This window comes from Delphinapterus leucas, chromosome 1 (genome assembly GCF_059928025.1).
Source record: "Delphinapterus leucas isolate spDelLeu-1000000601 "Yukka" chromosome 1, BTC_Dleu_Yukka2, whole genome shotgun sequence".
NCBI classification, from domain to species: Eukaryota; Metazoa; Chordata; class Mammalia; order Artiodactyla; family Monodontidae; genus Delphinapterus; species Delphinapterus leucas.
Genome location: NC_143129.1, coordinates 28024730 through 28052284, shown reverse-complemented (window position 1 = coordinate 28052284; position 27555 = coordinate 28024730). Strand labels below are relative to the sequence as shown.

The 27555-nt window shown below is 48.0% G+C and overlaps 1 protein-coding gene across 1 annotated transcript in view; it reads right to left on the bottom strand.

The window, feature by feature from the left end:
• Nucleotides 1-18289, bottom strand: part of CNIH3 (cornichon family AMPA receptor auxiliary protein 3) — a 113791-nt gene extending 95502 nt beyond the window's left edge. Inside the window, exon 1 of the mRNA XM_089918632.1 lies at nucleotides 18173-18289. Within this exon, the coding sequence (XP_089774758.1) occupies nucleotides 18173-18253 (81 nt within the window). The 5' untranslated portion in view covers nucleotides 18254-18289. The remainder of the gene's footprint in view (nucleotides 1-18172) is intronic.
• Between the last annotated feature and the right edge of the window lie 9266 nt (nucleotides 18290-27555).

The window sequence follows — 27555 nt, the reverse complement described above, 5'->3', positions numbered from 1 at the left end:
CTACCCCAGTTCAAACGCCCCACCAGATTCGGCAGGGTTGCACCTGTAGCCGCCTCCCAGCTTTGGAGACACTGGAGTTGCCTCACCTGGGCTGGATTCTCACCCCAGGTGCCCCGAACATCGGGACCACAGCAAGGAGGCTGCCTGGCCTCCTGCCTCGCCTGGTCCTGCCTCCTGGCCCCACTGTCCTGCCTCAGTCACTCCCATCAAGGTGACGGGCCTGCAGGGGTCAAAGCAGGACCAGTGTGGTTATACTTAACATCTATTGCATCTTCTCCAGCTTCCTTAAGTGTGAATGAGCCTCCACGTAGATGCGGCTGGAACCAATATCCAAAAGGTACTGCAAATAAGATGCTCTGTGGAGACAGCAACCAGCACACCAGAGTGCAATTGCTCATACCGTGTGCATTTTCTCCTGTAGACTGCTATCTCCTTCAGGGCCGGCCATATTTTGTTCCTCCCTTATTCCTGAGGCCCAGGATCCTTGGTAGGTATTTGATAATTGTGGAATGACTATATGCATTTGAGGACAGGAATATAAGAGCTAAAACCAAAACGCACACTCTCCAAACGCCTGCCTAGAGCCACCAGGACCACAGAAGGCCTGCAGATGTATCCAAGCTGCCAGGTCATAGCTGGCTGACACAGGCAGAAATAGGGACCCTTTGGGGGTCTTGGAGAAGGGCTGCATCTTGACTTTTATGTCCAGATGCATTGCCAAGAACTCTCTTAGAAGAGTTTATGACTCACAGCAGCATCCGTTAACAATGTCCCAACTTCTTCTTCTGCCTAACCCCCTATCTTCAACCTCATAGGGTCAGGCTTCCTTTTTTTTTTTTTAGTTTTTATTGGAGTACAGTTGATTTACAATGTTGTGTTAGTTTCAGGTGTACAGCAAAGTGACTCTGTTATACATATACATAAATCTACTCTTTTTTCTTTTCCCGTATAGGTCATTACAGAGTATTGAGTAGGGGTCAGGCTTTCTATTTCGAGATGGAGGACCCAACCATCTTTGGGTTTTCTTTCATCAGAGCTACTCACATGTACGTGCAGTTCTAGGACTATGAGAAATCAAATACCAATCATTCTCTTTAAAAAAAAAAACAAAAATCTCTACCTCCAGAGCACAGAGGGCTTGAAAGTGTTACTCAAAAGCTACAGCAGAGCAAAGAGGTGGGGTAACACATGGAAAGGAGCCATACTCTGGAATCGGACCACCTGGAATCACTCCTGGCTTGGCCATGTACTACCTGTGTGACCACGGGCACTTTTTCTGCGCTTCCGTCTACTCCTCTGCAAACTAGAGCTAACAACAGGATCTGCATAAGGGGATACTGTAAGGATTAAATGAGTCACTACAGTTAGGACAGTGCCTGGCGGACTAAGTATTCAATCAATATTAGCTATCATCGTAGCTAACAGCCTCCCCATCCATGCACAGAATAGCAATCCACGTAAAAGATCATTCTCTAACCAACCTCTACGCCCAAACTGAGTATGACCAGCCCGCCCACCCAAGCCTTAATCCCCAAGGGCAGGAATTAATCTGAACTTTGTGAAAGTTTCCCGGTGATTCACATGCATACTCAAGTTTGAGCATACCTGTAGGGGATACCCTAAATGAAACTACAGCAAGATGCAGGAGGAACGGAACCTATAGCTTTCACCGGTTTTACAAAGACAATTCAGTGTTCCATTCTCATCAATTAACCATCATCATCAAAGGAGACAGAACAGGGGGGAAGAGAGCACACAAGACGGGACGGTTCGCGGTCCTAATCTCAGGTGACGTGCAAGTGATTTAGATGTGACCGCTCCTTCAACTTTCTTGACAAATCAAATACCACTGCCCCAGGAGTCTCACAAATGACAGCCCATTTAGTTTCCATTAGCTATTGATGCAGAAGGAAAGTGGGGGCCTGGCAGCTTCAGGAATTGTTGGAGGTGGGGAGAGGCCAATATCCCCATCCTATGAGAGAGATGCTAGAACAAGACAAAGAGAACGTGACAGAGGAAAAAGGAAGTGTGTTTGTGGCGAGAGGCCCACAGCCTCTGAGAGCTGGCTGTCCTTCGTTTGAGAAACGCACCACTGCTGAGATAGACCCTGGAATCCAGTTCAATCTGCAGGAGCAGAGGCCACGCCTGTGGAAACCGTGCTCTCGGCAATGTTCCACTCGGACGTCATGACGTTGATTAGTCACAGAGCTGGTGGCTCCTGGCTTCCTTCGGGGCCTAAGAAATTGGGGTCCTGGGCTGGGCTGGTGGCTGCAAGGGGAAGCAAAGGCTGGAAGGTACCGCAAGGCCCTGCTTCTCCGCACACAGGGTTGGGGGATGGAGAGGCAAGGAAGAGCTCTCTCAGGGTCTCCAGCGTGCCTGGGAAAGGACAGCATCGCTGAATAAAAGCAGGACTTCAGAGAGGCCAGCTCGGGATGGATGGAGGGGGGATTCCCGGCTGGGTCATACATGGTCATGTTGGGCACATCCCCGGGAAATGACTGGTGAGCAGGGAGGCGCATTCCCTGGCAAGGGAACCTTCTGTTTCCCTCCCGAAGGCACTGCAGGCCTGCCCTGCAGGTGGGGCTAAACCGCCTTCCACGCAGCAGGTGCCGCCCTCCAAGTCAGCCCGGGGTGATGCCTGGGTCTGCAGGGGAGGCTGAGCCCGGGCCGCGCCCCTCAGCAGCTCTGTCACCACCACACCTCGCCTCGAAGACTCTAATTGCGGCATCTTCGTATCCCAATTGCACTGAAGATAAGCCTCGGAGGCCCTGGGGGATTGCACTTGCCTGCTCAAGGAAGCAAATATAGCAAATGCAAAGTACAATAATTCAGTGTCATCGTGGTGGAACGTCAACTATTTCAAGGGAAACGTGTCACCTCCAACTCCTCTTCACAATCGAGTGTTCCTTCTTCCTTCACCTTTGGACCCGCCGCTTAGGAAGCGACAAGCAGTGGTCTTCGGCACACCCCTAACAGTCCTGCCCCTTAACGACCACTCACCATCCCTCGAGTGACGGCACACAGGGCATCTCAGCAGATGGTGGCAGAGGTCCTCCCTCATCACCCAAACCTCTTGTCCCTGGGCCCGGTGCCGCCCCCGCTCCACCAATTCATCCTCACTTCCCTTGCCCCTCTGGGCCTTGCCCACTCAGGGCACAGACACTAACGAGCAGAGAAGAGGTGGAAAAGGCAGTGGGGATGCTGAGGGGAAATAAATTATTCAGATCATCACAGGAACCAAAAGACACAAAGGGCGCCGAGAGTCTGAACCACCAGAGCACACACGTGGCTTCCCCAGACAGACTTGACACCAACATCCTTTGCAAAGAAAGGACTTTTCTGAGCCGCTCTCATCAACCGCTTTTGCAGGCACCTGTTGTTAAGGGCACCGGGCCGTGAGTGGGGCCTCTCCTAAGAACAGAAAGGGGCTTCAGCTGTCACCATGCCCACGCCCTCACTTTACAGATGGGAAAACCACGGCCCAGAGAGGTGGGCTGAGGCCGTGATGTAGGAAGACCGTTGTCACCAAGCAGAGGTGTTCCGGCCTGCACTCCCACACGACGGAGAGCCAAAGGAAACTGCAGGCCACAAGGCGGGCAGCCGATGTCACTCCTCTTCCGCCCTGTCCCCCTCCTACTCGAGCCAGCTGGGCCTGAAGCTGGGGCGGTGTTGGGGGAGGAGGGGACAAGTGGACCCGACCGAGGTCTGAAGCACAGAAGCATCAGATAAAGGGGCTTCTTGTATTTGAAAGTCCACTTCAAGGCGAGAGTGAAGCAGCGCCGTCAATGTCCCATAGAACAGGGGTCCCCAAGCCCCGGGACACGGAGTGGTACCAGTCTGCGGCCTGTTAGGAACCGGGCCGCACAGCAGGAGGGGAGCGGTGGGCAGGTGAGGGAAGCTTCATTTGCCGCTCCCCATTGCTCCCCAGCGCTCGCATTACTGCCTGAGCCACCCCCTTCCCCTACCCGCCCCCCCACCCCCCGTCTGTGGAAAAACTGTCTTCCACGAAACCGGTCCCTGGTGCCAAAATGTTTAGGGACCGCTGCCGTAGAAGACAGAGGTCAAAGATCAATCGTGTTTACTGGGCCTCTGATTACTGACAACCAGGCTCCTTGCTGGGAGGGGAGAACAGTCAGGGGTCCACCTAGTTAGGGGGGGAATGAGAATTCACAGACCAAACAACCAAGAGAACACACTTCCGCATCAAAACAGTAAGGACTGCTCTCTGTTGTGAGATAGATACACCTCCTTGAGGGCGTACGGGAGCCCTGAATCAAAAGAGAAACCAGTGAGTAGGGAGCAAATCATAGGAAACTTCCCGGAGAAGGAAAAAATGGAAATACTGTACGGATAAATAGAAAATAGAACTGCAATAAAAGGATCACACGCTAGAGGTACACATGTGGAACCAAACTGAGAGTAAAGGAATGACCAGGTGATTAACTTTATTTAACGTGGTGTCCTGGAAAGGAATCATTCGCAAATAAGATTGAAAAGAGCCATGGACCGTCGGGGAGATCCCCGGTCCAGTGCCCGCCACTTCCTAACGCTGCCTGCATGTCCCAATCACCTGGGAGCTTTCTAAAAATACAGAGTCCCGGCCCCTACCCTTCTGAGAAATAACATCTTGGGGTGACACTAGCCCGGCCACCTCCTTTCACAGAGCAGGAAGGTGAGGCCCAGAGCAGTGGAATGTGGCTGGTGAAGTCTGGAAAGACAAACGGGAGGAGAGTTCTAGAGCCCAGATTCAGAACGTCAGGCCTGACGTGACACAGGGAAGAAGGGTCCACAACAGGCGAAGAGAATCCACCTGACCGTTGGGATGAGCACCCTGGCGGGCAGAGTGCAGAGGTGGGCCGTGGAGCCTCGCAGAGGTTCCACAAAAGGCGGACCCTGCCCAGCCTGGAGGCAGGGGCTGGGCTGAAGCGCCATCACCATCCTGTGTCCCTCCAGCATCTCCCTGTGGCTTTCAACTCTTCGCAGACACCGCCCGCCGTCTCCCAGGCGGTTCAGCATCACCCGGAGCGACCGTAAAGCTCAGGGAGCGGGGCCAACGCTCGCGGGTCCCGGGGCCAAGGCGCAGGTTAGCCCTGCCTCGTCCACCAGCAGGCTGGCACCTTCTCCCCAGACGTGGCTGCAAAGCATTCTTCCCATCTCACTCCAAAGCGGGGTTTCTATCTTGGAGTCACTATACTAAACCAGAAATGCCACTTGCTTTGTATGTCTTTCTTATTCATCCATTGGCAAAGCATCGAAATCACAAGCGCATCTGACTGTCCTCTGCAAGGCAAGGGTCGCACGTGCTGCTGGCAGGGAGGGGAGCACCTGGGAGGGATTGGGAGTCGGGGTGTCGAGGGTAGGTGTTCACTGGCCAAAGGGATCAACTGAAAATCTAGTGGTGGAGGACACACCACCATAGCGCTGTCCACACCCAGCTGAGAGGGCGGTGGTTACACAGCCACAGTGTGAGCAACAAGCCAGCCGTCGCCTAGCTTATGACCTTGTGTCCTTTAAGGCTGAGTCAGAGGACAGACACCATGACAAAAGAGAGGAACGGTGTGGCTCCACTGACCGTTTACAAAGACCTTCTCAAGGCAAGGGGCTGGGGCGGGGGGCCAGTGCGAAACCTGACCCTGAAGATGCGTGACCGAAACATCTTGCACAAAAGCTGCAGGAAAGAAGGTGACCCCCAAGTCAGGACACCAGGAAGAAGAAAAGACCCACTTGTTTGAAGAGTAAAGACACTGCAACCCAAAGAGAGGTGAACTGACGTGTCACGTAGTTTGGGGATGGGCACCAGGTGCTGCACACGTCCTGAATCAGGACCCTGAATCTGGACTACCCACGTGTCCGGGCCTCACAAATGGAAACCTCTGTCCACGAGGGGAGAAGGCACCTCTCAAAGATAAAGCATTGTAAATAAACGAAAATTTTAAAACAACCCTCAACGCACATCTTCCTCAGAGCTATGCAATAAATTAAATATGGGGATTGCCGAAATATTACATGTCCCTCTTTTCTTCATTCAACCAACATTGTTCTCTTTAGCTCCATCTAGAAAACAACCAAATGTCACAAAATCCGATAGTGAGTTGTTGGGGAAGTATGAAGATTTAGTCTGCACAGCTGTGACGGTCAAGGAGATACATTTTTATTCTTTATTTCAGTAGCTGTAAAACATGACAAGTTGCCTGATGAAACCCCTCTGGACTGGAGGAAGCAACTGGCAGGGGAATTTGGAAACCTAGAGGTTTGCTCTGGGCTTGGCCATGACCTCGCCTCTCTGGGTTCAAGTACCTCATTCCAGACGTGAAGACAGACCAGATGATCTTAGGTCGCCTTACGTGTCGGGATTCCAGGACTATACATATGACTCTGTCCTCTGTCAGCAATGTAAGTCAATAAAAAGAAAACAAATCAGCAAACCGTAAAGCTAACCCATCCAACTCGGCCTCATTTCCAGAAGAAGTAGAGTGCAGGGTGCCGTGGGCCAATGCACAGCAACCCACGCTCCCTAATAGCTGACTGAGCCTGGACCCCAGACGCTTTACTAGCTTGGGTTTTCATTTGTTTTATCGATTTTTTTTTTCTTGAAAAAGATATTCCACTTGGTGGGTTTTTTTTTGTTTTTTTTTTTGTGGTACGCGGGCCTCTCACTGTTGTGGCCTCTCCCGTTGCGGAGCACAGGCTCCGGACGCGCAGGCTCAGCGGCCATGGCTCACGGGCCCAGCCGCTCCGCGGCATGCGGGATCCCCCCGGACCGGGACACGAACCTGCGTCCCCTGCCTCGGCAGGCGGACTCTCAACCACTGCGCCACCAGGGAAGCCCTCCACTTGGTGTTTTGATATAAGAAAGGAAAAACTGAAAAACTGAGGGACTACACGGACTAAGAAGCAGCTCCAGCAACCAGTTCTCTGTGCGGTGCTGCCGGCGTTCTCTCTCCAAGGTCAGTGTCTCAGGCCCAGCACTTCGATTGCCTCTCTGTGGCTCAGTGGGACTGACCTCTTGAAAACACCATGCTGGTCCTAGAGTCATTTCTCCCTTGGCTTTAATAATCCTGCCACACCAAACTTCATTTTGGTTCCTTCATGACAACCCTGGAATGACGGAGGAGCTAATTTTAACAGAGGTGCCATCACACGGCATAGCTCTGAGCCATAACATCACCCCTCCCCTCGGGAGACAGCTGATGCTGCCTCAGTTGTCAAAGTGAGCAAAATAACTTACTCTGTACAGTGGTGGAAGTTGCCAACTTTGCTAATTATAAGAGAGTGACTCCTGGTAGGAATGCAGAGGGGTCATATTAAGTGGTTCAGACAGGGCTTGGGAGGGAGCCCCCCTGCCCCGGGCTCTGTATGAAGCAGGGAATGGAAATTGAGCAGATCTGCTCAGCACAGTCTAGATGAGGGGCAGTGGGGGACTTTCTCAGAAAGAGGAGGGAATTTGAGGGTACGGGTTTGCTTTTCCAAGAGGAAAAGGAAGAGCTAGGTTTCACTTTACCATGTACGCTCTAGAATTTGGGGCTAAATAGCCTGGAGGACACCAAACTGGCAAGACACCATTTTTTCTTATTCTTGATTCACACAACTGCTGTTCCACCTTCTAGGTTAGCATGCACTTTGCTAAATTCCTGCAAAGCTGTCATCCAGTGGCCTCTGTAAAAGCTGCAGGCTCCATCACCTTGCCTCCATGGAATGTTTTAAGGATGAGAAGATGGAGACTTTACAAAGGGCAGTGGGCAGTCGTCACTCAAGTGGGGGAAACACACTCAGGACCAGGAGTCCAGTAAGTCCATCCTCCTGGCCAGAGCACAGCTGTTCCTCATCAAGCTGAGAATGAAGATAAATAAGATCTTTTCCGGCAACTCCCTTGGGAAAACACATCACAGGGCCTGTGGTAACAAGTTAACCTTCGCTTTAGAGAAAATTTTGCTTTCTCCGATTACAGGGGAGGTGACAGTTAAACTGAAGAGCTCAAGTAGTGAACATCTGTCATTTTTTTGGTCACTCAACATCCATGCCCCCTTCCTACACCGGTCTGATTTCCTCTGGAGAATTACCTCTCTCCTTTTGAGCACAGTCCTGGTGGGAGGGTAAACCCAGGGGCCTGTCTTTCCACCGGGGAGGCCTGGAGATCCTTGTCTTACTTTTACCCACCACTCGGTACAACCCACAGGGGGCACTGACCCAGGCTCAGCCTGTAAGACTCTCCATCCTTAGAAGGAGAATGAGGGACAGAAGACAGAGTGGGCAGCAATCAAAATCAAGGTTATCCTGTTGCTGCAAGTCTTGTTTCCCAGGCTTTCCATCCTTCTAGGAGCACTCCAATTCTATTTCCATAATTCCTTCTTTGATTAAGGTGGCCTGCACTGATTTCTAAGAACCTTAATCAGTACATTCCCTACACAGAAATCTGACACCGAATGCCCAGGGAGGCCATTGGAAAAGAAAAGCTATGACAAGAGAAAAGGAAGAGAAATACAAGATGCACGTAGCAAGCACTGGATGAGATGCATACAGCAGGCAGTGCAAGAACCACAGAATTCTGGAGCTGGACAGGAGCTTAGGGACCACTTTGCTCAGCACCTTCATTTTACACACACGAAAACAAAAGGCCCAGGGAGATGCAGGGACTTGTCTAAAGCCCAGAGCAGCTTGCTGAGAGCCACTGCAGCAGCAGCTCATCGGCCTCATTAGCTGTCAGCCCCTTTCTAGGGCAGGCCTTTTGCTTCTAAAACTGCCAACCAATGAGAGAAAAGGATGTCAAGCCCAAACACGTCATTTTTCTCCAGTCAGCACATATGCTTGGTCGGTCTCAGCTCAATTTCCTCATCACTCTTCAAAACCTCCAGGCAAAATTATCGCGGGATAAGTCGCAGTCCCGTAATGACGAAGCGGCTTTACGCTCCCAGCATCTGGTCCCTGCTCCTAACTCCAGACAGTGACTCCACGTGCTCTAAGAGGCCAGCTTTCCCCACGCACTGCCCCTCACACACTCCAGTTGTGACTGTTGCTAATCACCTCCCCCTCCATCCTCCAAAGTGGCCAACGTAAGCTTGATGCCACCGCAATTCAGAACGCCTCTCAAGAATCTCCAAGCCCCCCACAATGGCCCGCTTAGGATATAGGACAATGAGGATAAAAGTTCTATGAAGATTTCAGGCAGGCCCATGGGATTCACTGGGCCTGTACCATCTCCCAGTGAACGGAGAAAGGAAGATGGGAAGCAGCATCTGTATATCTCTTGAATGTAAAATTTAGAGACCGTTGGCACAAACTTGTTCTCTTTGGCCCTGGTCTGCCTACAGCTGCTGTGAAGCCTCCACAGCTGGCAGTATGCCTGGGTGGACACAGACCGGACACGTAGCTCCACCTCCACACACACACGACCGGACTGGACCCCTCTCACCTGACATACCCGAGGGTGGGTTACCTCAGGCCGACAGACAAGAGCAGTGCCATGTGTTCCAAACCCATCTTCCCCGCACTGGAGTCCCCCATATCTCAGCCTGACACCTCCCAATTTCCATTTCTTCATTTTTGCATTCAGGGGGACTAGAATCTTTTGGCTATTTCCATACCCACAGCCCTTGAATGCAGTTGTTGCTAATTCCTTTCTCAATAAGGTTCACAGAACACATTTAAATATTTTTTTATCCAAGATACAAATGTCTCTATTATATAGGGGACCATCTGGGCTGCTATCGCTAGCTGGCTATGTTGCTATCAACTCTTTTTTTAGGGTTCATGAATCAGTTGCCAATAAGGAAAAAAAAAAAAGGAAGTCAGCTCCAAGACTCTGCTCTCCTCCCCTGCATTTTTCCTCAGCAGGAGAGCTTTATTCCATCATCAAAATGGACCATGTGAACACAAAAACAGAAAAGATACCTAAAACTAATGTTCTGGAAATATCAGCCCACAGTTCTAGATGCCTTGGGGGAGGGAGGTGGTGTCAGCTAACTTCCCAGCGCTCAGGCCCTCCAGCTGGGCTAAGTAATATTGTGTGGCCTCCGGCAGAGCTAACATATATGCAGAGGAAAAGGAAGAAAAGGAAGCAGTAGAAAAAGGGGAAAAGGAAGGAAGGAAAGAGAGCCGTCAAGGCCTGGGATCCCTAATGCCAGGGACTCACCAACAACCACAGATGCCAGCCAGCCTGGAGCACCTGCCGGGCAGCCCGGGAGCGGAGCTCTGGGTGCAGGCCGCTGGCCAGGGAAGGAAACAATACAAATGGGAAGCCAAAACCGGAAAAGAACGTGAATGGGAAAGCTAAGGAACGGAGAGAGGGGGATGAACCTTGGATTCACAGTGGCCTGGCCTGCAGTTTCTTCCTCGCTAGAAAGCAAAGGCATCCAGAGAAAAGTGATCAGTGTGTCATTCAGCTGGAAACATGTCCTGAGTACAGACCTACAGCTTTTACAGACACTGCAAAGGACAAGAGGCCATGGCTCCATCTGGCCAGACGGCATCACAGAAATACGACCTCAGCTCACCAGAAGTCCCAGGTGTTGGTTGTACTCAAGGGCAGACTATGCAGACACAGGTGGGGGCCCTTGGACCCGAGCCTCTGCGTGGTGAGAAGCAGACACTGGTTGGGTACGTGTGCATAGTTAACTGCTCCCACTAAGGCATTCAACCCCAACCATGTGGACTGCAAATGGACACACAGGGATGCCCCACCTCCTACACCCACCCTGACCCCAGAGAGACAGAGAAAAGCTAATTCCATCCTCCCAAAATTTATGGCCAGGAAAGTGTGGGATTTGCATTGCTGGGGAGTATTTTTCGTTGTGGTGTTAATTGTGTGCACGTGTGTGTGAATGACATTTTTACAAATCTGGTTTGTCTTTTAAAACCACTTTTGTGACCCAAGGCAGATTAAAGAGACTAGGAAATGAAGCCATCCTCCAAACTGTCTCCCTGTGAGCTGAAACCTGCTTCACTTCCAAGCCCCAGCAGTCCCTAGCTTAGGAGCAGAAATGAACTTGAGTCTTTTTTTTTTTTTTTCTTTTTTTTTCAGTATGCGGGCCTCTCACTGTTGTGGCCTCTCCCGTTGGGGAGCACAGGCTCTGGACGCGCAGACCCAGCGGCCATGGCTCACGGGCCCAGCCGCTCCGCGGCACGTGGGATCTTCCCGGACCAGGGCACAAACCCGTGTCCCCTGCATCGGCAGGCAGACTCTCAACCACTGCGCCACCAGGGAAGCCCGAACTTGAGTCTTTTACTCCTCTGTGGCCCAGGTAAGGTTGCCTGTCCCCCTCCCTGGCAGCCACCAAATGAAGTGCTGGGCCTTTGGGCCTCCCACTGATTCAAGAGCTGAAATGCAATGGTTTAAATGAACAACAACAACGAATTTTTGCACAAGAGCCCTTCGTTCTCAATGTCAGGTACATTTCTCAGTTCTCACATACCCAAAACATCCGCAGGCCTAAAATCTTGGAAAACACTTTTAGCTCTTCCTGATGAAATCCCTTGGAAGAAATGACTGTGGTCAAGGGATGACGGCAAACCGCAAGATTTGTCTCCGGTAAAATCTGTTTAAGGAGCATTTATAACTTCTGACAGCTAGGACCCAATGCTAAGACTTGAAGAAAGATTCTGTAACTATTTTATTCACCTAAAAGACCTGAGGATTCCAGAGTGATGTAGCCAAACAGACCAGATATTTAAGCAAGCAAATAAACATGGGATGTTTGGGACCCTACTGTTGGTCCCTCCTAGAGGAACACAGAGAGAAGCAATGCACAGGGGCCAGAGGGTCAACAAAGGGCAGGGCTGGTGCAGCAAAGACCAGAGACCAAGAGAGTTCCTGCTTGTAAATCAGAGGAGCCGCCAAAAATTAAACACAGAATTACGATTTGATCCTGCATTTCCACTTGTGGGCATAGACACCAAAAACATGAAAAACAGGGTATCACAGAGATATTTTGCACACCCATGTTCACAGCGGCACTATTCACAAAAACAGCCAAAAGGTGGAACCAACAGATGAATGGATAAACCAAATGTGGTACATACATACAACAGAATATTTTCAACCTTAAAAGGTATGAATTGCTGTCACATGCTACAACATGGATGAACAATCAGGACGTTATGCTAAGTAAAATAAGCCAGACATAAAGGACAAATACTGTATAAATCCACTTATATAAGGTACATAGAGTAGTCAAATTCCTAAAGACGGAAGGTAGAAAGGTGGTTGCCAGGGGCTGAGGGGAAGGGGGAATGAGGAGTTATTGTTTAATGGTTATGGAGTTTTAGTTTGGGATGATGAGAAAGTTCTGGAGAGGGATGGTAGTGATGGCTGCACGACCATGTGAATGTACTTAATGCCACTGACCCGTACGCTTAAAACTGAGTTAAAATGGTCAATTTGATGTTATGTCTACTTTACCCAATTAAAAAAAATTTTTTTAAATCAATTTGAAAAACTAGAGGAGCCAGAGACAGCCCAAAGTAGAAACTGCGGGGCTAGGTGAAATCACTTTCTCTCTCAGGTAACCAGGGCAACACAGAGAAGGTTGAGCAAAAGGTAGCAACAGGATAGAACTAGAGAAAACAGACTGCTTGACCAGGTAGGCTGAGTCTCAACCTGGGCTAGAGTAATTAACTGATGGAGACTGGACAGGAACACCCAGTCCAATTCAACACACGCTGAATTAGCGTCTGCACAACCTCTGTCTCTCCAGGCCTGTATGTAACTGAGGCCCTTACAAACCCTTTAGCTAGAGCAATGGACTTGTTCATTTATGACAATGGCCTCGGAGCCAGGTGGTGATGAAGGTTCTGTTCTCAGCACCCCGTCACAGACAGGAGTGCCGAGGCCTGTGGTGGTGGCCAGCCCCGGAGGGCGAAGCCATTGTCTCTGACAGTGGCACCCGGCCCTGACCCTGGCCGCTGCATCCCAGAGGCTGTACTGCACCGACTCTCCCTTCCGAGTCGAGTCTCGGAGCAGATGGTAGGAGCAGCTGCCAGTGCAGCCAGCACCCATAGCACCCAGCCGGACAGCCGCCCAGCCGGGCCAGTTCCCAGGCACTGCTCCCACAGCCAGCCACCACAGCCCAGAGCCACAGGCTCCCTCGTTTCTTTGAAGGGTGAGTTCTGGGTTCCCAAGCCAAACAAGGCTACCAAAGATGGGACGTTCACTCCTCCTTTCACGGCCGGTCTGAGAACCACCAGCCACGCGCTCCCCACGTGGTCACTGTGTCCACCTAAGTTCTGCAAATGCATAACGTGGACAGGTAAGGGCCCTGCCCTCCATCTGCTTCTCCTGCACGTAGACAGCCCAGGCACACACATGTGAAAGTGTGTCCTCATGCAAGGTCATATGTGCACAAGAGCAAGAGAGCCATGTGAGCTGTCTCGGGAGTCTGTGGGAGGCTGGAGTGAGCAGAGTTGACGATGGTGAGATGTGAGCGAGACAGTGAAAAAACTGTGCAGAATTTAGATCCAAGAGGGCAGAAGTCTTTCCTTTTGCAAAGAGGAATAAAATGCACATTTCCAGGAGGCAATAGTATCTACCTATGGAGTTGGGGCTGTGAGACGGCAAGAGTGGAAGACTGGCGGCAGGGGTAGGTAGACACCACTCCATGACAGGGCCGCCCCCCCCAACACCAAACTGATGTGGACATCGTCCCATAAGATATCCTGAGATCCCACCCTTAGTCTGCAGTCCCTGTGCCCTGTAGCAGGGATTGTCCCAACCAAGTCGTTAAATGCCTCCGACGCTTCGCACAGAAATGTTGGTGGCTCTATGAGAGTCTAAAAGCTTAATCTTGGTTTAGCTATCTCTTTTAGTGTTTTATATTTTGGCTGTATTTTAGCATATGTAAGAATGTCTCCTGTTTGCCTCTCTTTCTATGCCAAATTAAGAATATTGCCAGCCTCATCATTAAGTTGTATGAGGATTTACCGAGCCCCTTCTACATGGCAGGCACAGCTCCAGCCTCCGGAGAAACCATGGTGAGCAGAAAGGGTCCCTGCTCTCGTGGAGCAGCCTCCTGTGCTAGCTATGAGGCAGTGGAGAACGAGGTGGAGGCACCAGAGAGGAGGGGAATCGGGGAGGCAGGAGGTGCAAACATCACATGTCAAAGTGAGATACCGGCGGGGGTGGGGGGTATGGGGATGCCTCAGACAGAACACAAAGTGGAGACCAGATAAGACATGGCTAAGAGCTCAGCATCATATGAATAGGCCAAAGTAGGGTCCTCAAGGGACAGGCTATCCTCAACCCCAGGCATCCTATCATTTATGTAAACCCATTTTTTGTTTCCAGATGGATAATCTGAGAAACTGAGAGGTTTACTCAGTTCCCTATGACTGAATCTCTGACAGGCTAGAACTGGCTGAAAGGATCAACCATAAAGACATTTCACGTAGCAAAACTGTCCCTCAGTACGTACTACTTGTCATCGTCTGTCAGGGCCCCGTTAAAACTCTCCAGTAGCAAATGCTGCTGGGAATCCAATGAAATATTATTGGGAATTAATTTTATTTGTATGTTGTCAAAACTCAGAGTTTTAAAAAGTGACTCTAGATATAAAAAAAATTTTTCTTTTAACCTGAAATAACTGGTATGAATCTTTGATCTTTCCAAAGAATGGTTTCATCTGTCTTTATATAAAAGAGACAGTCTGCAAACAGGCTCAACCAAGCTGGAGCTGAGAGGGCTCTTACTAATAAACACTGTTCATTTTTTATTGGCTGGAAGCAGACATCACTTCACATCCGAAACCCTTTAGAACACTTTTTTTTTCTTCTAAACATCCAGTATGCAATGTTTTAAGATACACGTATACACCATATTTGGAAAAAGAGACACCCAAATCTCTTCTGGATGGTAAGATTAGTAGTGATTTTGTTCCTTTATTATGTCCCTGTACTTTCAAAATTTGGGGCAATGAACCTGTAGAATTTTATAAGCGGAAAAATGATTTTTAAAAAAATGAAATAGAATTTCCTCTTTTTAAAAAGGATACATAGTATGTTTGGTGTCATCTTCTTCTTGTTTCAACTCCAATCAGAAATTCCAACTCCAAATATTTCATTTATACAGAGAAAGGTAATCCTTTGGATAGAAACATTATTCAGTATTATCAAAGTTAAACAATCCAAAGGCAGTGACTAGGGTTAAAAAAAAGGACACGGGCATAAGAGTCTCAGACTCAGCTAAAATCTCAGATCTAATACATCCCAGCTGTGCAACCTTGGGCAAGTTTCATAACCTCTCTGATACAGTTTCTTCATCTGTAAAATGTCAGTTGTGAGGATGAAAAGGCTGCCTGGGCAGTAAGGGGCCATGTGCCTGATGGTATGAAAAGCCACACACACACACAACAAAAAACCAAAACCCTCAGTTTTATTCTGCATCTTCCAAATGTGACAAATGTACTCAAAGACAGTGGCTCATATAAAATAAATTGGTAATTTGAAATCTTCTCATTTGAAAACAAATGCAGATAAATTTTCAAAGTAGAAACCAAGACTGGAAAGAAATGTTGTGCTACAGCCAGCCACATCCATCCTTGTTTCCAGACCTCCAGTGGGAAGAAGAGGCAGGTAAACAGTTGGAGGTACATCTGAGGGGTCCTCTGTAAATGCCTAAGACTGGCCTACTACAGACACTCAATAAATAGTAACTACTCTTACTATCCCTAAGTAGGTGTGTACCATTAAATAAGAAAAAGTGCTAACCTCTTATCTTACAACCCAGACATGGCAGTGGGGTGGGTCTTTTAACTGCTATATACTGTTAAGTGCCCAATTCACTATTTGGGATGTCAATATAGAGTAAGCAATCAATATGGTTCGTCAGATCGAGAAATATACAAGGAATACAAGCTGAAAAGAAAGCAAACACAGAGTCTAACACAGACCAACATAAATTTTGGTTGAAATAATTACCCGCCTATAACAACACCCACACATACAATGCATACACAGATTGTGTCGACGTGTCTCAGATTTCCCCTTTCAATGTTCAGCAACCAAAGCAACGCAGTAGGGCTTTGAGATGTTTGATTTGGACACAGGGAGAAGGAAAAGACTAGGAAAGGAAAAGGGGCTGAGACTTAGGAGTTGTTACCGCAATTTGAATTCAAAGAGCACGAATTCTTTTCATCATTAGAAACTGGAATCTTGCCAGGTCAGGGATGAGGTCAGGACCTGACCCAGACTTGGAATCTGACTGCATTCAGCTACCCCTAGACAAGGGGGTGAGTGTTGGAAACCTGAAGAGTAGAGGCCAACAATGGGATCACAGCAATGCCTGATTTTGAGTCAAATGTCTGTTAGTCAACCAGGTGCACAAACCCCCTATTTAATTAACCTGCTCTTGAATTATTTATTGTCTTCCCGAGTGAGAGAAAATTATTCTTTCTGGTTACCTGCTTGGCTTCAAGGGCTAATTCAGAGAACTCCAAGCCTGACAGTTTGATGGAGCTCCCTGGTACCTGCCACTCTCTGGCCAAGGCAAAAACATAAAGAAACAGCAAATAAAGTATTTCTGAAGAAGAGAGGTAGTTAGCCTTCTACATTGCAAACACCTCACCAAATCCAAAGAAGCACAGAAAGCTCCTTTCAAACACATTAGTAGAGGTCCACTGCACTGTTTGGGCATGATCTGTTCTGCACCCCTTGCTCATTCTAAGTTAGGTAAAGGTTTGTTTTCCCTTAACAACTGCCAACAACTTCAAGGCTCAGTTCTCCACGGCAGATTAGACCCACCTTCCCGTGCAGAGGAAGAGATGGTGCAAAATCCCATCACTTCTCACTCGCAGTATTTTTGATCAGTCCCAAAATTCCCATGTCTGAATTCCTTCCCTCTCACCCCCAGATTCCTAAGGCAACTGATTCACAGACTTACACCATCTTAGACACCAGGGGAGGCTTGGAGATCATCCAGGTCAACTTTCTCACTTTTGAGATGTCTTCCCTAAGCGTCTTCCCTAAGGTGACATAATTAGAAGTCTTCCTCCTCCCAGGGTTCCCCCTCCTCCCTGCCAGAGAGCCTTGTCCAGGAATTCATCTTGGGATCCCTCCCTGCCGCCTGACTTGCTGGGCAGGAAGATGCACTAAGGTGCTTCTCCTTCTAAAACGTGTGACCTTAACCATTCTTCCCACCAAATTTCTGAGGGTGAAGCCAGGGACCTTAAACAACCTCAGAGGACCAAGTTCTGGGAGTTCAACTGACTTGGCCAATGTTGTGCTGTCTTTATGAGAGAATCAGCATTCCTCACTCCTCTCTCCCTCTCTTCAGAAGCACTCTGTCCACTATTCCCACACCACCCCTGCAGAACCAGGACTCACCAAGACTGCCCTCAACCTGGTGTAGCCCCAGGAAGGGCAGCACGCAAGTCTGTGCCCGCTGGAGATGCTGCGCACCTGGCCAAGCGGAGATGTGCCACCTGCAAAGTCTTTCGGGACTTGGTTGTCTCGGACCCCAGGAAGGCAAAGGAGGAAACTCGCCCTCCTCCGCCTCTCTCTACGTGACCACCCTGCACAGCCTCATTCACGCCCGTCTTTCCCCAGTCTCCCTTGCCTTCTCCTGGCTTTTCTCTCGTCCTCACCGCCCGCTGCCTTCCTTGCCGAACCCCATCACCTGGTTCCCGTCCACTCCGCTCCGCGGGTCTGGCCTCTACCTACTTCCTCTTACAAGGCGCTCCCGTCGTGTTTCCACTTTGTCTCCAATTATGTCTAAATGCAACCCACCACAGATGCTGACATTTTAAATGTTTAGTTGTTATAGTTACTTGACTAATTGCCGGGCCGACAGTGGCACTTCTCCTTCGCCTCCCGCGGGCAGCAGAGGAGGCGGCCGGGGAAGTAAGGGGGTAGATGGGGCTGTAGACGCTAGTCCCCGGGGTCTGGGACACAAGGCCAGGCCCTGGCAAGGGTGCTCTGCCCCGGAAACCGGCGGTCCCTCCGCCTACAGCCAGTAGCCAGGGCACCGAAGGCGCGCCCGGCCTCAGGATTGCCGCGAACCGTCTCCCGCCCTGGGACAACGGAGCGGCAGAGAGTCTAACCTCGGGTGCGCCGCAGCCGGCCTCCCATCCGTCCACACTCGCAATGTGGATAAAGTGAGGTGGCATCTTCGGGAACCTGAGGAAGGAGGTCGCCAGGGGCGCGTTTGGGGGCGAAAGGAAAGAGTTAGAAGCCGCTGCCGGTTACTCACGTGCCAGATGGCGAAAAAGATGAGCGCAGCGCACAGCACCAGCGACAGCATGTAGCAGAAAGCAGCGAAAGTGAAGGCCATGGCCGGCCAGGGGCCGCCCGCACTCCAACCCCACCACACACAAAGCAGCGCCTAGGAAGCCGTTGTCCCCCTCAAGGACCGCACTCCCTCAAAAGGGGGGCAAAAAAGGTACGCCAAGCGGAAAACGCCTTGAGGGTCCGCGAACGGGGCCAGGATTCCCGCAGGCTCTGGCGACCCAGGACTCCTGCTTGTTTGCGAAAATAAGTGCGTCGGGCGTCGTTGGCGGGAACTGTCCCCACATCGAGGAAGAAACCAAATCAGTAGAGAGCTCCTGCAGATGAGCGTCAACCGGCGAGCTTCTCGAGACAACACGGCGAGGGCTGCGAGCACTCCACGGAGAACCGCGTGAACAGCTCCCGTGGCCCCGGAATCCCAGGGAAGAGCCCCCTGCCTTCCGCGCCTAAGCCACACTGGAGAGCCGACAGCGCCGCTCGGGACTCTCCCGCGCCAGCCAGGAGCCAACCGAGAGCGTCCAGCGAGGTGCCCGGGCAGACCCCGAGCTGCTCCCAAGTCCCTGGAGAACAGGTCTTCAGGTAGCCGGGAAGGGCCAGGTCCCCTTGGTCCTGCGCCCCGGACGCGGATTCCACGGCTGCCCTGCGCTCTTGGGCGCGCCCGGCCCCGGCCCCTGCTGCGGCCCCCGCTGCGGCCCCCGGCCCACCGGCCTCGGTAATAAAGTTCCCCGGAAACGAGGGGTTGGACCGGGCCGGGCACGGGCTCCAGCCCAGCGGGCCTGCTCCCGCCCGGGCAGCTGGAGTGGATCTCAGGCCAAGAGCTGCTCGCCGCGGAAGCTCGCTCCACCTGCTGCTGCCGCCGCCTGTGCCACTGCGAGAAGTGAAGACGCGCAGCCGGGGATCCCCTCCCTCTCGGCTCCGGCTCCGCCGAGCACGCCCTCCCCGGCGGGCGGAGACTGAGGCGGCCGAGGCTGGGGAAAGGTGGGCGGCCAAGCGCAGGCAGGATCCCGGTCGCCGCCGCCGCTGCGGTTGCGCCAGCGGGCCTCTCCGAGGAAACTTGAAGCCAGCGGCGTAGGCGGGGCAGGACGGCCGCGCCGAGGTGGGGCTGGGTGGGGAGGAGCAGGGACTCTTTAAACACGTGCGTCTGGAGGAGGCGGGAAGCTGCGGAAGGGTATGTGTGTACCTAGTACCCAAAGGCTGCAGGAGCCGCTCCGTATCTCACCACTTGCTCGGCAGTGGGAAATGTGGCGCCGAGGCAGTTGGAAGCGTGTTGGTTGGGCACACAGGACAAGCTCTTGGAACCCAGGGTTGTTCGGGTGGGTTTTCCCGAGCTGTGGATTTAATACTCCGGGCTGCGTTTGCAGCGCATCCCTGAAAAATTCTGCATGAGCGTCTTTCACTCGCCGCCTCCACCCTCACCCGCCGTCTGACCTTGGGAATGAGGAAACTAGACTTTGAGGACTATTGTGGGCCGGAAAGGCAGCAGCAGTGACTCTGTGTGTACTAGTGTTGGTCTAAAGTGTCAAAAGCATGTGCTTTTGCCGTCAGACTCCGTTCTAAGAGCAACTTTCTAAACCTCTTTAAATCTCGGTTTCCTTATCTGCATAAGGGTCAACATGTAATTGCCTCTAGGTCTACATTGCACCGCCAAGCGCAAAATGAAAGTGTGGGGCTTCTTGTTTAAATGTATTGATATATGAAGAATTTCAAGATAGCAACCGGCAGAGTTTTAAACCAGGGGTGAGGCCCTTCTGAGTACAGGACTTCCCCCGCCCCACGCCCCGCAACTGTAGAGGTTGCATACCTGTGATTTCAGCCCTGCTCTGTGTTATATTTGTTGCCACTTTATCTTTCACCAAAGTATGTCTCCAAGTATAAGGATTCATTAAGGAAAATTTGCAAATACAGAGATGGGAAAAGATGAAGCAAACGCTATAATATACCACCCTCAGACACCACTAACACAAAAGTGGTTGGTATATTTCTTTCTAGCTCTATTTTTGCTTTTTACTTGATATCAATTATTTCTTTTAATTGTTGTAATTATACTGCATAAATTTTTGTAACACCAAAACGATACTATAATCTCAAAGGGAAATTTGACCATTCAATATTTGGAGTCCCTTTAAGGCTGATCTGTTGTCATTTGTTTCTGCTGGTTCTTGCTTCCGGAGTCCTAGCACCTCATCTGTCTAGTAATTTTTTATTGTATGTCAAACATTGTTTTTAAAAGTTCTTGTGGAAATTTGAGGTCTGAGATGATGTTATCTTCCTCCAAAGAAAATTTTCTACTTCATTTACCAAGTGTCTAGGGGAAATGAACACTCTAGAATTACCTCAATCCAATTTCAGGGATTGAGATTTGTGGGCTACCCATTGACTGTGGTCTGTGTAAGGGCTGGTTTTTTCATGGTTCACTCTTATTCACATGCAACAGTCCTTTTGGATCCCAAGCCAAAGCGAGTGGGTTTTCAAGTCCCAAGTCTTGGTGGTCCTTGGACTCTGACTTTTGCTCCAACCCTGCAAAGCACTAAAAGCAGCCTCTCAGCCACCTGTTCTAGATTAGCAAATGCCTCTAGGGCAAAATTGACCCCAAGTGCTAGGCTGATGTTTCTGGATTCCCAACCACTCTCAGAACTTGACCCCAGTAATTTCTTACTCCCTTGTTGAGTCTTTGGTGCTTTTAAGAAGATGTTTTTATATTTCATCCGGCTTTTAAAATTGTGTTCAGTCGGAGGATTGGTCTGAATTATCTAGCCCAGCATTACCAGCAGCAGAAGTCTCTACATCAGAAGAAATTTTCATTATCCTACCACTCTGACTTTCAAGTCTCCATCCATATCACAGCCTCTATTTTTCTTGCCCTTTCCCCAGCCATGCTTTATTTAGTTTTATTGGTTATAGAATGGTATCTCAGTAAAGGTGACTGCAGTGATAGAATTTCAGAAAATAAGAACCCCAGACAGTTACTACTTATTCAACAACTGTTGTTTAGTACCCATATGTTGTGGGCATCGTTAGGGATCCACAAGGTTCCCAGTCTAACTGCTGAGGTAACTAATAACTCTTTCACCAGGCAGTGTCTTAAAAAAAAAAAAAAAGTGGCTATGACACAGTGTAGGAAGACAAGGAATAAAGTGATTAGAAATAGATGTTGAGTGACCAGCTAAAGTGTTCTGCACCCAATTCCAATGTGGAGGATTTTCCCACATCACCACGCACCCCTCAGAAACCAGCTGGTGACCTACAATTCAACTCGATTCTGACACTGTCTACCTGGAGATAGTATCAGATTCTACAGGTTAAGGGCTCAGTCTCATAAGCCAGTCCTCCAATTCAGATGCCAATCACAAGACCAGGTTGTTACCTGTGCTTCTGCTGGCTGGCTGTTGATTTGGAGGTTCCAAGGACTCCTTCCTTGGGTTTGATTAATTTGCTAGAATGGTTCACAGTACTTAGCAATCTAGTTTACATAGTAGATTACCAGTTTATTACAAAGGATATTAAAGGATACGAATGAACAGCCAGATCAAGAGATACGCAGGACAAAATCTGAAAAGGTCCTGAACACAGGAACATCTGTCCCCATGGAGTTTGGGATGCACCACCTACAGTGATGGGTTCTGGTTCAGCAACATGGAAGCTCTCCAAACCTTGTCCTCTTAGACTGTTGTGGAGGCTTCATGACACAAGCATGATGGATTAAATCATTGGTAACAGAGTCAACCTCTATCCCCTCTCCCCCTCCCAGAAATCAGGGAGCGGGACTAAAAGTTCCAACCCTCTATTCATGGTTGATTCCCTGCACAACTAGCCCCCATCCTTATGTGCTTTCCAGGAGTCACACCATTAACATAAACCCAGTTGTGGTGGAAAGGGGCTTGTTATGAATAACGAGACACCATTTCACGTTTCTGACTCTGAAGTGATTTCAGGAACTGAGGACAAGAGCCCAAATATTATCACAAAAGATGCTCCCACTGCTCTTATCACTCAGGACATTTCAGGGGTTTTGGGAGCAGAGCTAAGATGGTGGACATTTGAATGACCAAATATATTGATATATTTCTTATGAATCATAATATGCTGCCAGCCTACATTGTTTCAGCTACTGTAGACATTGAAAAGCCAATTCCTTGATTTTTTTCCTAGCCACTGTGCAGGTAGGAGTGGCCATGTGACACAGCTTGAACCTGTGAGATATATACTTCTTTTTACCCGGAATGCAAACCTGATGCCTGGAGGCACACCAGCCATCTTGTGATCATGAGAAGGAAATCAACACATTAAGAATGGAGAAGCCAAAAAGACAGAGGGAGGAAATACCATTGGCATCATAACTGGGCCACCCCACCAGCCCTGAACTTCCTATTCCCTCACTGGTATAACTGCAGTGATTGTGATACTCTTGAAAGATTTCTGTTCCAGTTGGTAAGTATTACAGTTGCTGCAGCAAACAGGAAAATTAATAAATAATTAAAAATTCTAAATTAAACTCATTCATTTGGGCCAGTTGTCATAGGATGTCACAAGGATCATTGATAAACGGGCCTCTCGGATGCTTATTTATCGCAGAGCACACCGTGCTATTGACATCCTGGTTTATCACTATATTGAAATCATGTGGTTGCCACTGATTCTAAATAGTTGTTACTTTACTTGTATTTGTGCATTGTAATGCTTGTGTAAGTGGTCAATGTAGTGTTTCAATATTTATAAACTTAAGAATTTATAAATAAAATATTAAAAACAAACCCACAGAATAAAGAGAAAACCAACATGGATACATTTATTAATGTTCCATTTAAATATCATACAACTCAATCTTCTGAGCCTGAAAAGAACAAGCAATATTAATAATGAAGTATAGCCTAGAATATTTACTGTGTGGAAATCCAAACGACCTGAACATTTTTACAGTGTGCAAGAATCAGTGCAAATGCACACAATACTTTTTATTTCTTTAATGTAAAATAATTAGATTATTTTAACCAAAATACAAGTGTCTCATCAGTGCTAGGGATATAAATATGGGACGCAAATGGTGCTCTGAGTTGACTGTTAAAAGATTTAGATATTCATCAGAGTGACAATCACATTTTGCCAAAGCTCATGGTTCAATAAAAGAAAGTTGTAATTATCACTGAGAAAAACAATCAAAAGATCAGTTTCACACAATAATGTATTTGAAAGAACAAAATCTTCTAAGTTTAGCAAAATGTTGATTAAATGATTAAAAATATTAAGAAAGTACCTTTTAAAAGGTTAGCACTAGCCAGCATGTGCTTAAACACAATCAAGCATTTCCAAACACGAAATATTCAATAGCCATTTTAAAAAGGCTAGTACCTATATAAGAATACATTACATTCTAGATTTATGTTCCCACTTGTTTGAAAATATATATCTACTGAAATGAGAAAACAACTTATTTTAAAAGTTATAAATCAAAAGAGTAAAATATTCACTTTCTATGAACCTTCAACTGTTTCATATAAAAGCATATTAAAAATTTATTTTAAAATGAGAAATTTTAAATTTTGTTGATCTTGTGGAGTTGGAAGGAATAATACTTGACATAATGACCAAACTTTATTGTCAATGTTTAAGAAAAATGGTGTCGGTGAGATGTATTTTCATGAAAACTTTTTGTTCAGACGGTGCTAGTGCCTGTATGTTAGGGAGAAAGTCTGGTATTTCAGCCAAAATTTTAGAAATGTTTTAAAATGTTTTTAATTTGGCACTAAGTCACTGTATTCAATTACCCCTGGATGATGCAATGAAAGATGTAAAGTCAATAATTCACTGTAAATTTTTTTCTTGAATCTTTGTATTTATTATTGTATTAGTCTGCTCCAGCTGCCATAACAAAATATCACAGACTGGGTGGTTTAAACAACAGAAATTTATTTTCTCACAGTTCTGGAGGCTAGAGGTTCAAGATCAAAGTACCAGGAAGTTTAGTTTCTGGTGAGAGCTCTCTCTCTGGCTTGCAGATGATCTCCCTCTCACCGTGTCTTTACATGACCCTTCTTCTGTGCACACACGGTTGGGGAGGGAGAGGAAGCGGGAAAGGAATCTGTGTCTCCTCCTCTTCTTATAAGGACACCACTCCTATCGGATTAAGGACCCACCATTATGACCTCACTTAATTTGCATTACCTCCTTATAGTCCCGATCTCCAAGCATTGGGGGTTACGGCTTCAACATATGAATTAGTGGGGGACACAGTTCAGTCCACAACAATACCATACATCACATAAACAAAGAGAACTAAAATAATATCTCTGATGATCTGGGAACTGAGGCTAAAACTGAAAGAATTTTTGATATCAATGAACAGTTTGTAATGCTGTAATGCAAAAAGAATTTAGAAAAAATTTTTATTGAAGTATAGTTGACATACAATATGATATTATTTTCAGGTGTACAACACGCTGATTCAACAATTATATACACTGTGAATTGATCACCGTGATGTCTAGTAACCGTCTGTCACCAAAGTTATTTTGATATTATTGACTACATTCCCTGTGCTGTATATCTATCACCCTGACTTGTTATTTTATAACTGGAAGCTTGTATCACTTAATCCAGTAAGTGTTCGAGAAATGGATGTGTACAGATGGATGGATGGATGGATGGATGCAGTTATTGGTCTGAGTGGTATGGTAGTTGACTTAAACTAGTCTGCCCCACTGATGATAAGCAACCTGCAGATGGACCATATCTACCTCTTACTCACTTACCTAAGAGCACTTACTACTCTGCAAGCCCAATAAACATGGCACAATCCATGCCTGTAAGGAACTCAGAATCTAACAGAGATGCACAGAGCCATCTATGATAAGAACCTCAACAGAGGAGTGCAAATACCTGTACAGGCTCCTAGGACAAGGCTTTGGACATAGAATGTGTTCAATAGGAGTATTTTTCACTGAATTGAATCAGATGACAAACTAGTCGGGAAGCTTTGAGCTTAAATTTCCACTTGCAAGCTGTGTGACTTTAGTCAAATTACTTACTTCATCTCTCCACGCCCTGCAGATGTGTTTCAGTTCTGACATGAACACCAGGTATAAGCCAGCTTGGCCTGTGCAGACAGGACCCAGCCTTTCATAGAAGACACATTTTCACAAAAGAATGGTGGGGAGAGGGACAGAGAGGGACCAGGGAGGGACTTGAACCCCAAAACTGACCATTTCAGAGGGTCCGGGGGTTAGGGAAGCAGAGGAATGGGAGGCAGCTCCCTGCTTATGTTCTGAACTCGTCTAAGTGTCATCTTCCTGCCAACGCTGCCTTCTGTGGAAATTGTGATTTTGCTACTATTAGCAATGTTAAACAGGCACTGTAAACAGATGGCAAACAATGAGCCTTTGTTAGAAACACCCCATTTAGTTCTGGGTCCTGGCTCCTTCCACACCTGGATATATAACGTCTATTTTAACAATACCACTTAAGAGGCAGCTTTGTGTCAGGCGAAATTGTCTTACATAGAAACTGTAGAGCTTTCAGGAAGAGGTTCATGGTACATGCTGGAGTCTGGCCCTTTATCCTCTTAAAGCACAGAAGTGGATGCCTTCACATACAGGGCAGGCGTTATTATTAACATGATAAGTCTGTAATGCCGTTACTTTTTTTCTGTTTGCTAATTCAGAGAGGAGACTTGAGGGTCTGAGCATTTCTGTCAGTTGTGAAATATATTCCCATGCTTCCCACATGCTGTGAGCAGGCATGCCACCCTTAATAACAATTTCAGGAGTCCTGCAGAAAATCTGAGGCTACTAAGTTTAGCCCCACAGCTTATGAGTCTGTAACTCACAAGATTAATGTTGAATCTAATTTTATGGAGTCTAAATATTACTGCCATGATTTCCTTTCCTTTCTTTAACGTGCTCTGAGAGTCCCATCTCTTCTCCTTGAGCTTTTCCACACCTCTGTGCTCTACCGGCATTTCTGTTTTTAAAAGCTGTGAGTCACCACAGACTTAGAGAACAAACTTATGGTTAGCAGGGGGAAAGGGTGGGGGGAAGGGATAGTTAGGGAGTTTGGGATTGACATGTACGCACTGCTCTATTTAAAATGGATAGGGACTTCCCTGGTGGTGCCAGTGGTTAAGAGTCTGCCTGCCAACGCAGGGGACACAGGTTAGATCCCTGGTCTGGGAAGATCCCACATGCCGTGGGGCAACTAAGCCCGTGCACCAAAACTATGGAAGCCCATGTGCCATAGAGCCCACGAGCCACAACTACTGAGCCCACGTGCTGCAACTACTGAAGCCCGCATGCCTAGAGCCCGTGCTCTGCAACAAGAGAAGCCACCACAGTGAGAAGAGCGCGCACCGCAACAAAGAGTAGCCCCCACTCACTGCAACTAGAGAAACCCCACATGCAGCAACGAAGACCCAATGAAGCCAAAAATTTTTTTTAAATAAAAATAAAATAAAATTGATAACCAACAAGGACCTACTGTATAGCACAGGAAACTCTGCTCAATGTTATGTGGCAGCCTGGATGGGAGGGAAGTTTGGGGGAGAATGGATACACGTATATGTATGGCTGAGTCGCTTTGCTGTGCATCTGAAACTATCACAACATCGTTAATCGGCTCTACTCCAATATTAAGTAAAAAGTTTAAAAAACTAAAATAAAACACACACACAAATAAATAAAATAAAATAATTTCATTGGGAACAAACACACTGTGAGTCAATTATTCCATTTTCTCAGTTCTCGCAAAGATTATCTGAAATCATTATAAAGATCAGAGTGTCTGTATACATACATGCACACACACACACACACACGCATTTGGAATGAAGGAAGTTCTGTCACATTTGAACAAAACAAGTCCTTGAAGCGTCATCTGAATGAGAACCAGATGTAACGATGACCCCACCATTTAACAACAGCAACCGTTTATGTGTTCTGCAAAAGTATGGATAAATAGTGGTTATTAAGAATCCTGGAAAGGGACCTTCAAGACGGTGGAGGAGAAAGACGTGGAGATCACCTTCCTCCCCACAAATACATCAAAAATACATCTACATGTGGAACAACTCCTACAGAACACTTACTGAATGCTAGCAGAAGACCTCAGACTTCCCAAAATGCAAGAAACTCCCCACATATCTGGGTAGGGCAAAAGAAAAAAGAAAAAACAGAGACAAAAGAATAGGGACAGGACCTGCACCAGTGGGAAGGAGCTGTGAAGGAATAAAGGTTTCCACACACTAGGAAGCCCCTTCACTGGCGGAGATGGGTTGGGGGGAGCTTCAGCGCCACAGAAGAGAGCGCAGCAACAGGGGTGTGGAGGGCAAAGCGGAGAGATTCCCGCACAGAGGATCGGTGC